At 39.2% G+C, this 11,582-nt stretch overlaps 1 protein-coding gene across 2 annotated transcripts; it reads right to left on the bottom strand.

The window, feature by feature from the left end:
* Positions 1 to 6,447: 6,447 nt before the first annotated feature.
* LOC147640577 (uncharacterized) lies at positions 6,448 to 8,189 on the bottom strand. Of its 2 annotated transcripts, XR_015268054.1 has the most exons (3): positions 6,935 to 8,189; positions 6,756 to 6,849; positions 6,448 to 6,651 (listed from the first exon to the last, which is right to left on the bottom strand). XR_015268054.1 is itself a non-coding variant. In XM_086813122.1 (2 exons), the coding sequence occupies exons 1-2, from the start codon at positions 7,578 to 7,580 to the stop codon at positions 6,827 to 6,829; spliced, it is 669 nt and encodes a 222-aa protein (XP_086669248.1). In that variant the 5' UTR covers positions 7,581 to 8,185; the 3' UTR covers positions 6,448 to 6,826. The 2 variants fall into 2 exon arrangements, 1 of the variants encoding a protein (XP_086669248.1); XM_086813122.1 differs by having other exon boundaries at positions 6,448 to 6,849; positions 6,935 to 8,185.
* Between the last annotated feature and the right edge of the window lie 3,393 nt (positions 8,190 to 11,582).

Raw genomic sequence — 11,582 nt, 5'->3', positions numbered from 1 at the left:
TGGAAATGATTTGCGTGAATGAGCTAACAATAGGCCTGCATTGGTAATAGTGCATTTGAATTCATCCGAAGACATGAGGACATCACATCTAGAGCAAGAGCACAACCGAAGCTTGAGAAGAGGCTAGTGCCTTCTTTTCTCCTCTGGGACTATGGTAGCATGAGCTCAAGGTGTAGCATTCTGTGGTCTTTTTTTCTAAGTCCCTTGGCTCAAAAGTGTCGATAGTTTTTCTAAGGTTTACTGTAAAGCTTTTATAGCTTTATTAACATGATTAAGACTTAATTAACAAACATAAGACAAATGCTGATAGAAAGATTGAGATTGTTTGCATTGAGACAGGGGCCTTTCTTAAATAGAGGCCGAAAGGTTACAAGTGAAGAGACACATCCCTGGGAAGGGGTGTGGCTCTTGAGTCAACGGTTATGTCCTTTGGACTTAGGGGTGTGCCTTTTAATGAATAGACATGTCCTTTGATAGTGACCCATGTGTAAGGGTGTGACCCTTCACAGGTGTCCTTTCAGTTAATAAGGGATTAATGAGTAATTAAGGAGAGATTAAGAGAGTTAGTCACAATCGTGACATTCCCTCCCACTTAAAATAAGACTCTGGCTGAGAAGAGATGGTTGTCTTTGAAAGAATTCCCGAAGAAGTTCTGGATATTCCTGTAAGTTTTCATCACTTTGCCAAGTAGAGTCAGAATCATCAAGATCTCTCCATTTAACCAAAAATTCTGTAGTGAGTTTATGTCTTGTTTCTTTCTGCCTAACATCAAGAATTATCTCTGGAATTAAGAGTATGTGTTCATCTTCGATTTCTGGAACATAATCCAAATGATCTAAAACTGGAGAATCACCGTCCACAAACTTCTTAAGCCAAGAAATGTGGAAAGTTGGATGAATTCTACCCCAAGAAGGTGGTAACTCCAACTTATAACTGAGAGATGAGTTCTTCTTAATAATACGAAAGGGTCCATATTATCTTGGACGAAGCTTTGGGAAAACTGATTTCATTGTCTTGTATCGATGAGGGGCAATGTATAATAATACCAAGTCTCCTTCTTGAAATTCAATGTGTCGACGACGCTTATTAGCTGTGCGTTGATATTGCGCTTGGACGCTGATCATCTTATCCTTAATCTGTAATAGAATATCTTGCATTTCCTGAATGAGGTGATCTGCTAAAGCCACTTTATGTTGAAGAACAAAGTTGGCAGGAATAAGGGGAGTATGGCCATAAGCTGCTTGAAAAGGTGTCATTCCAATAGCTGAATGATAAGAATTGTTATAAGCAAATTCTACCAATGGTAAATATTCTTCCCATGAAGCTAATCGAGACTGAACATAATGTCGCAGCATTTCTTCCAGAATCTGATTAACTCGTTCCGTTTGGCCATCTGTCTGAGGATGATAAGCAGAGCTAAAGAGTAAATTTGTACCAAGAGACTTGAATATCGAAGTCCAGAAATGTCCTGTAAACTTTGGATCTCGATCTGAAACTATAGATTTTGGCAATCCGTGAAGTTTGAAGATATATTGTATAAACAATACTGCAATATCTGAAGCTTGAGTTGCTTTCTTGCACGGGATGAAATGTGCCATTTTAGAAAATCTATCAACCACCACAAGAATCTGTGTATTGTCTTTAGAAGAACGTGGCAATGAAGTGATAAAATCCATACTAATATTTTCCCAGCGTTCATTTGGAACTGGAAGTGGTTGAAGAAGACCAGCTGGAACTTGTCTGCTAGCTTTCATACGTTGGCACGAGAGACACGCTGTAACAAACTTAATAACATCTTGCTTCATTTGAGGCCAATAGTATGTAGCTGTTAAAAGACGATAAGTCTTGTTGATGCCTGGGTGTGCAGCATAAGTGAGCTCGTGATGGTCTTTCACCAATACTCTTCGAACATGAGTATCATGAGGTACACAAATACGGTCCTGATAATATAATAAATCATCCACTATTGTGTATGCGCCATAAATCTTTAAGTCGGAAGGAGTTGCATTCTGAGAATTGAGAATTCGAAATGCATTTCCAAAATCACGATCTGTTGAATAACGGTCCTTGAAACTTTGAGGTATATCCATTTCAACTGTAGAAATAGCCAAGACCGAAGCTGACAGCATACGATTGAGGGCATCCGCAACCACATTGGTAAGACCAGGAACATACTCAATTGTCATATGAAAATTGGCTAAGAATTCGACCCAACGTGCTTGCCTAGCATTCATAACTGGCTGCGTGAAGATATATTTCAAAGAATGATGATCTGTTTTCACCACTGAATCTGCACCAAGGAGATAATGTTTCCATGCTCGATAGGCATGAACAATAGCTAAAAATTCCTTGTCATATACCGGGTATCTTCCTTGAATTGCAGAGTGCTTATGACTGTCAAACGCAATAGCACGTCCTTGTTGCATTAAGACGGCACCAGTGGCAATATCAGAAGCATCCGTGTAAACATCAAAGGGGAGAGTAGGGTCTGGAATAGCCATGACAGGAGTTGTTGTCAAAGCTGTCTTTAAATTTTCAAAAGCTTCTGTTGCGGCTTCAGTCCATTGGAATGCAGGAGCGGACTTTAAAAGTTCAGTGAGAGGAGCAGCTATTTCGGAAAATCGATGAACCTTTGTGTGATAGAAGTTGGCAAGTCCCAAAAAAGAACGAACATCATGGATGTTTGTGGGAGTTGGCCAATTGACAATAACTTGTATTTTCTTTGGATCCACGGAATATACCCAAGAAAATGGAAAGATCACACTTGAAGTAGGTTGCCATAGTATTGTTGGAGAAGAAGCACCAAGGTAGCCGTCACACTGCGGAGAACACCATCATAGACCGCAGGTGGGTTTTTTCTTTTTTTGAAAATGTGCTGATTGCTGGCCGTGAGGTGCTCCTTTGATTTTTTTTTTTTATAATTGCTGGCCGGTGGCTTCACGTCGGGTTCTCCCATTCTTTTTTTTTTTTTTTTGTATGCGCTGGTCGGCGGCTGGGTTTCCTTGCGCTGGCGCTGGCCGTTAGGTGCTGGCTGCTTTACGCGGCTGGTAGAGCCACGTGTAATAAGGCTTAGTATAAGCCTTAAATCATAAGGCTATTGGTTTTATTGTTTTTTTATGTGAAACGTTACGTTTTTAAAAAAAAAAACGTGAAGAGGTAAGATCGAAGGGTGCCTGCGTGGAGAGAAATGCAGCCCGAAAAGATGCGATGAGGCCTCCAGTAGAACACAGGCATACTACAAGCACTTTGATGTGAGTTTCTGCTTCTCTGCTTCTCTGCTTCCCATCGTTTTTTTTTGATAGAAAATTGGGAAAATGCTTAATCAAGCAAAATTGGCAAAATTGGGTAGAATTAAATGGGGCATTCTCTCCTGCTCTTCCATTCAACACTTGCTACACTCAATTTTAGGGTTTGGGCGGGCTGATTTTAGGGTTAGGGTTTGGACTGATTTTAGGGTTAGGGTTTGGGCATCTCACAGGGCGGAAAAAGTTTGCTCTGATACCACTGTAAAGCTTTTATAGCTTTATTAACATGATTAAGACTTAATTAACAAACATAAGACAAATGCTGATAGAAAGATTGAGATTGTTTGCATTGAGACAGGGGCCTTTCTTAAATAGAGGCCGAAAGGTTACAAGTGAAGAGACACATCCCTGGGAAGGGGTGTGGCTCTTGAGTCAACGGTTATGTCCTTTGGACTTGGGGTGTGCCTTTTAATGAATAGACATGTCCTTTGATAGTGACCCATGTGTAAGGGTGTGACCCTTCACAGGTGTCCTTTCAGTTAATAAGGGATTAATGAGTAATTAAGGAGAGATTAAGAGAGTTAGTCACAATCGTGACATTTACCCCAGTTCTCAAGGTGCAGTCACAATCGTGACATTTACCCCAGTTCTCAAGGTGCAACCAACAATGCAAGGTATCTCTTTTAAGCAAGGATGGCCGTCTTGTGAATTTAAAATCGAAGTCTGTGTACTAAACACATATGGGGAGTGTAGGATGAGGTCTACGTAACCTTTCATAACGGGCCAAGTGGAGAAGAAGAGAGCAATAATGCAAAAGTTCTGTGCCACCTAGCTGAACTAGATTGCTTTCCAAAAAAGAGAGAGAGGATCTCTCTCTCTCGCACAAACACACACACACGCACGCACGCACATGGAGCCCCATGAAGCTCAAAGTTATAGCAAGGCTTGTATCACCTCACTTCCAAGGAGTTGGATGTCCAAGTACAGGTGTCTAAGGACACACTCTTCTTCCTAGTGTATGGTGGTGCAAGTTAATGATACCTGTTGCTGAGGCCCTTTTCTAGCAGCTTCCTGATTGCTCATTTGGATGGATCCAGATTCTGCATCACCGGGTACTTCAGAAGTAATTCTCCCATTTCTCTTATTGACGAACCTCAGGGTTGTGAGCTACTCAGCTGAGTCGTTGGTTGTCCTAGCCTTAAGCTTGCTCTTGTAATGACGGCCAGAAGCTGCTTATCCTTTCTCTCGATTGAGACTTTGGTTTCTCTGGTCACCCCACATTTTTCCGTTGTGATGCCTTGCAGTTTGGTGACCTATTTGGCATCGAATGCTATAAGCCAATCAGCTTCTTTTTCTTGTATTCATCCAGCTCCATCTTACCGGGCATTTTGGCCAACTTGGCACAATAGCAAGAAAGCATCCTACAGTGAAATGTGTGATGGCCTGCACCTTGGCCTTTGAGAGCACCAACGTTCTTCCTTTTGATTCTAACACATTTTTCATGCTGCTCTTCTTCCTCCTCTATACGTTTCTATATATATATATATATATTCAAAAGTCGTGTTTTGGAGAGAGCGTTTGATAATTGGACCCATTCGGTGGCTTTTGTGAGCCTTTGGGCCAACCCTCTGGTATTCACTTCGTATCCAATGACTTGAGTCTTTTCTTGCTGTAGCTTATGTAAGAGTATTGAAAAGTTCAAACTAGGAGTTTAGAACAGGGTCTCTTCACGAAAGCTGCGTTGTCTATCCCTATGAAACATGTACACGATCGCTTCTACGTATGTCTGGCTGCAATCAATATATAGGTGTTCGCCCATGCTAGACGACCATGCACGTGCCATGGAAAATATCCACAAAACTTGCTGTAATGTCTACGAACTATAGAGAGAGAGAGAGAGAGAGAGAGAGAGAGAGAGAACCAGGGTTTTCTTCTTCAAACAGGGATATTGTTTCCTACACCATGCACACTTGAAAAATCATCCACTTCTTGGCGGATCAAAACACAATATGGTGACCGAGAGATACCTTGATTAGGTGAGACCTGAAAAACACAAACGACACACAAACCTTGCTTTTTCCCACCTTTGTGGTTAGGTTGGTTTCGAGACAAACTGTAAGGGACTCCTCCCAAGGATCACCCAGTACACATGCATAAACAAGATTAGTACAAACGAAGAAGGGTGCATGCAAGCTCACCATGCAACTGTAGGTTTGTGTTTGTGAACCCCCCTTGAGCCGAGGGCACTCTCACTAGTAAACCCTAGCGTCCCATACCACCATTGCTTACCCACGGGGACCCTATACAAGACTACCTATGATCCAGCATGTCCATGGTAAGAGTAAGCCTCTTCAATCTAAACCACAATGAATAAAAAATAACCCAAAACTCCCTAATAATTTATTAAATTTGAATCGTAGCCACCTAAATCCACTTGCTTTTCCTAATCCTAGGGCTCCCCTAACCTTACTACCCAAGCAAGGGTTAGCGTAGGTACCCTTATGATGTAGACCTCCTACACATGCAACAAAGATTGCATGCCTTTTCGGACCTAGGCTTTCCTAAATTTGTCACAAGACCTCAACCCTAACTCTATCCCTTATTCGAAATTTCAATACTCAGTTTTGTATGCTGGCATATCCTGAAGGACCACGCCTTTACCCTTCTTGAGGATGGCGTTCTTCTCCTTACCTTTGCATCGCTAGCAACACCACTTTCGCTGAACATGAAGCCCTCTGCAAGGATATGATTCTCCTCAGAGGCTTCTTTACTACGTTGAAAGAGGAGATTGCCCTCCCTCTTGTTTTGTATTAGTTTGGACTAGAATGAATGAAATAGCACCCAGGAATTTTTTACACACGGTATCGACCGACAGACTCGGCTGCAAAGCTGGTTGGCCTCCTTTCTCATTCTCTTGATAAGAGCTACCTTACTAGCTTTAGGAGAAGCTGCCATCTGCGTATCGCTAATTAGGATTAGGTCAAGAGTTAGGGTGAGCTGTAGGGTTAGGCTTTCGAAATGGTGTACAGAGAATTTGAAAACCCTAACGTGACTGCAATTGACAGATCCGCTTTAGGATTAGGGTCAAAAGATGTGTGCTGGTTGGAGATTAGCTGCTTTTCGTAACGTTTGATTCATAACCTGTGCCTTACATGACGTAATTGAATGAACGATAAAGTGATCTTACACACACGTAATTACTATTCACTCTCCTATTCACTCTCCTATTCGGAAAAAATCATAGCTCCACAGAGACAAGGCCGATCAAAATTCTGTCACCACAGATATTTTTTAAATATACCAAAGAAAATTCCTATGGAGTTAGAATTTTCATACTTGGTATCACACCCACAAACTCTCTAGCAGCCCCATCAAGAGTAAACATTAAATGTCAGAATCCGGCAACCTACGTAGTATTACATGCAAATTCAATCTGGGTCAATAAGATCCCTAAGCAAAAAAAGAACAAAACCATCAATGTACGCAAAAACCACAGTGAGCAATACTGACAAGCCCTAATTTTGCTTCAATTTACTGCAATTAGGGTGTTGAAAGCATCGTCGCCCCCTCCCACGGTCTTATCACTCGGCATCTGGCCATCGGGCTGCAAACAAAATTACAAAAATAGAAGGATTATGCATCAAGCTAATATAATCAAAATAAATTACCTTATAGCATTTGAGGGATACCTGAATTCCATGCTCTAGGCAGAACAGTTCCCAGCAGGCGTTGACGATCTGGATGCCGGCTTGGCCGATATGGTTGGAGATGCACTCTCTCAAGGGGACCATAACTTGCCATATCTAAATCATCCAAAAGGCGATCCATATCCACAAAAGTGAATCCAATCGGAAAAGTCGATAACAAAACTCCATGCACGGCGGTATGGCAGGTCCAAAGAAATCCGAAGCATGCAGAGATAGTTGTGAAGAGAAGGTCGACGAGAAACATCCTTTCAGTAAACGACCGACAGAAAATCTGCAAGGCACAACGCATCGACCAACCACAGATCAACATGGGTGCCAGCAGAGGCATGGCGCAGCGACCAGAGAACGACGAACGAAAATTCAACAAGGCGCACTGCATGCGCGCAACCAAAAAGGAAGGAGAAATACGTTTAACACATTTTGGACTCCAGCTTATTGGACATGAGGCGCAGCAGTCCGGCGCACCATAGGAGTCCCTATTCAGAGTCGACGTTGTGGTTGATCGAGAGAGTTCATCAGGGGGTATGATAGGATCGTAGACTGTCACCAGCCACCGAGAGGACCCAAGCAGTCGCTCATTTGAGAAGGGTGTATTATCCCAAGCTGCCTCGTAGAACGAGCGTGCCATGCCGCTAGCTATCAAGACGAGCAAGGATGACAAGCTCTAGCCCTTTTATCAATTCATAACACCCTCCTCATCGACCAATCCACCATCGCTCACAACCAAGTAATCATGCTTTCCTGCTCGAAATTGGGTAACTGTTGCTACGAGATTGCCATGGTTGGAAACGTAACTTTTTTTTTTTGGAAGCGTCGCCAATGCCAATGTTGTTGTTTCTCCATTTCTCTACCTTAACCGAACAAATTTAATACTGCCTCTTCCTCTCATTCATTAATTAATGGAATTTCTTTTTTTCTCATTGTTGCCCCCTATTCACTCAAACCTTTTTTTTTTGGGGTGTTGGTGCATATTTTTAAAACCTTAGGTAAACTAGTGCTTGTAACTTTAGTAATAAGGTATAACTTATTGCAAGATAATTTTTCATTTTAGTTAAAAAATCATAAGATATATATTATAATTATAAGGTTAAAAGTTCGGTGCATGCTACATGTGGTCCGTGCAAAATACGAAATCCAAAATTAAATTAAATGGTTAGTGTAAAATAAGAACAAAAAGAACCGCCAAATCAAAATTAAATGAACATCATACATGTGTCTTTTAAAAACAACTATACAATAAATTTCCAAGAACCACGTGTTATTTATTATAAAAGCTTATAAGCACAAGCGGTGTAATTACATATGGGGAAAAGTAAAGCATGAAACTAAACAAAACATGCTTCTTCTGTCAGACCAACAAACTTGCAAATTTTTGGAGAGAGCGGTACAAATTCATCACCATCTACAATAGCTTTTTTGAATTTATACGCTCTCTCCCATATGGATAAATAAGATGTATTGTAGTCATGTGGTGATTGTGGTTGTTGATCGTCATCAATAACTATTGGATTTGATTGACTTCTTGGTGTAGCATTGTTGTTGTCTTGGATTTCATCACCGTCAGCATTGTCCTCTTCATAATCTTCGTTGCTTCCTACATTGATGGGGTCAAAGTACCTGGTAGGAGGAGTATCGACAAAGAAAATCTCTTCTATATCTATGCATTGAGTCAGGTGCGGGAGTTTCATCACTTTACAGACTATTGCAGATCTTTTTTTACTCATACTTGACCCAGTTTTCGGAATAATCCACGAGGCTGTCGGGTAGTACTTTCCAGTACAAGTCATTTTTAGAAGAGTGTTTTGTAAAGATGTGCCAATTTTATTAGCTATATAATTATCTATGTAGATGTATGCTTTTTCAAAAAGATTGATAGGTGATAAGAACGCTTTATTCTTCAAGTCAACTTGGCCATATAAGGCATATAGCTGACGCTCTCTAGTAATTTCCTGAGTAGATATGTTGTGTGAGAAAAATTTAAAGTGTGCTTTGTGCAAATCTTTCATGCAATAACCCGCCATTCCTTGGAGGGTATGTATCTTAACTTGTCTAAGACCTTTACACATAACTAGTGCACCCTCAGGCTTAAACAAATCCCATCCTAAATATCTCTTTATAGTTTTTTCTATCCTTATGAGAGGGATGGTGCCATTAAACTAGCTATCATTTGAAAGCGCAAATGGTTTAAGGTTCCTCCTTTCTCAAGTGCAAAGAGACCTTTTAAACACTCCATCCTCACAAATTCCTCCAAGGATTCCCAACAGGATAAGTAAATATCTCTATTTCCTATAGCAATTGTAACAGATGCTTGTTTTTTTAAAGGTGAAAAAGACGGGATTTTGTGTACAGAAGGTTCATAATTTGTATTTTTTTTTTGTTTTGAATTGGTTTTTTCCCTTTTGCATCTAGTTTGCTTGATCCTTCAAAAAAACATGCAGAATGGAAGAGGATTAAAATCTTTACTCTAAATGATCAAAATGGCAGAGGATTAAAATCTTTACTCTAAATTTCTACATTGATATTTTAAATATTTTCCATTGTCTAATTTATGATTTTTTACTCTATTAATCAATTTTTTTTCATTTCTAATTTATATTAATTACATTAATTTGTGTATGAAACAAATATTTTTTATCCTATTCTTAACTCCATTTCTTAGAGCATAAATTTTATTACAATGATTTAAATTGGTGTTGATTTATTATCAACTTTTTACGTAATTTTAATTACCTTCATTTGAATGTGATCAATCATCTAAAATTTAAGAGTATTTTTATAATTTTTGTCAAGACAATCATCTTTAAGTTTTAAATCTTCATTGTTTTTAATTACTTTTATTAACATTTCACGATAATCATCTTAAATTTTTTAATATTCATCGTTTTAAATTACTTTTATTTACATTAATGAATTCAGTTGATGCTTATCATTAATTCATTACTTTATTTTAGATTTAAAAAAAGTAATAAATAAAAAACTTTTAGCGATTAGCATTTTTAAAAATTTAATACTTTTTGAAATATTCATTTACGTAAGTTATTTTCTTTTCCTTTGATCAAATTTTATAAAATGTTCAGATTATTAATAAATTACATACTCAACATTCACATATCAAAATACTCTCATCCTTTATTATTTTTTATAATTTTAAATTAGGACATTTTTGCTTAATTTTGATGCGTTTTGATGTTCGATTTAAAGATGACCAACGATAAGATAAAAGAAATAAAAATTATATTTTTGTTACAAAATAAAGGATATTTTTGGTAAAAAATAACAAAATTTAACAAGTAAATTAAATAGCGGAACTTCAAAAAATAAGGTGAAGTCCCTCATACTATACAAAATTCAAAGAGTAGAAAAGTTGCATGCATGTGATTAGGGGTTTTATAAACATACTGTAAAAAATTCATAGAGCAGAAAAGTTGCATGCATGTGATTAGGGGTTTTACAAACATAGTGATAATAGTTGATGCTGCATATTGAAATGACAAAAACAACATAATGCTTTTAATGAATTAGACTATAAGAAAATTTTATGTTGATAAAGACTAGCTCAACGTCACATTCTGTAATTACAAAAAGACATGTTAAATTTAGTTGTAAAATAAATAAAAAACGTCAAGTGTAGATACATTAAATGAGCACCAGACGATCGTTAATAGATAAAAAAGGGATAAACGATGATCGTGATTTGCTCTTCACTGTGGGGAGGCTACACACACTATGCGGGCCTTCAAGAGGGGTGTTGATTTGAGGAAAATTTAAGCAGTGAGCACGGGGTACAATAGATGATGATGGTACACCTTCATCACAAAACCTTCATCACAAACGAGTGCAGAGGTAGATGGACCACCTTGCTCAGTACGAGCAAAGGCTAAGGATGGAGACGGACACTGGTCAACCATCATGATATTAGTAATATCATCAAGGGGCTTGCGTTTTGGTGGCATGGCAGGCTACTGAAATGCACTAACTTGACAGAGATAGCAGACATTATTAAATACTGCACAATATCAATCATGCAGAGACATGCAGAGCATGTACACATGGACATACCATAAATGAGACGAAGAACCAAAGCACGTTCAAAACAAATACGTGCCCAAGAATCGAAGCTTGTAGAAGACAACCCTTTGATAAGCTAACATATAGTAAATCTAACGCATGCAATACCTCAAATAGGAATCGAAACATGCACAACACAACCATACCAACGCTACAAAAGAGGAACACATGCAGCTGTCATTAGTGAAGCCATCAGATGCAGCCACGCTCTCGAATCCAAGACGCTTCCAGAAGCATAAGAACTCCGATCGGTAGTAACGCCATGCTCTCACAACCGGCACCAAGCAAGGCATCGTGTGACGGTTCTAGAAGGCAGAAGGAGAACAACATCATCCAAGGTTCTAGAAGGAGAAGAGCCTAAACGGTTCCATACGATGTTGACAAATGTTACCCTGACCGGTAGCAACGCCATGCTCTCACAATTGGCACCAAGCAAGGCATCGTGTGACGGTTCCAAAAGGCAGAAGGAGAACAACATCGTCCAAGGTTCCATAAATAGAAGAGACTAAAAGCATCGCATGCGATGTTGACACATGTCAACATCGCATGCAATGTTGATACG

This window comes from Cibotium barometz, chromosome 2 (assembly GCF_041138505.1).
Source record: "Cibotium barometz isolate CiBa-2024 chromosome 2, ASM4113850v1, whole genome shotgun sequence".
NCBI lineage: Eukaryota > Viridiplantae > Streptophyta > Polypodiopsida > Cyatheales > Cibotiaceae > Cibotium > Cibotium barometz.
Note: the sequence above shows the minus strand (reverse complement) of the source record. Positions and strands in the feature narration are given on the sequence as shown.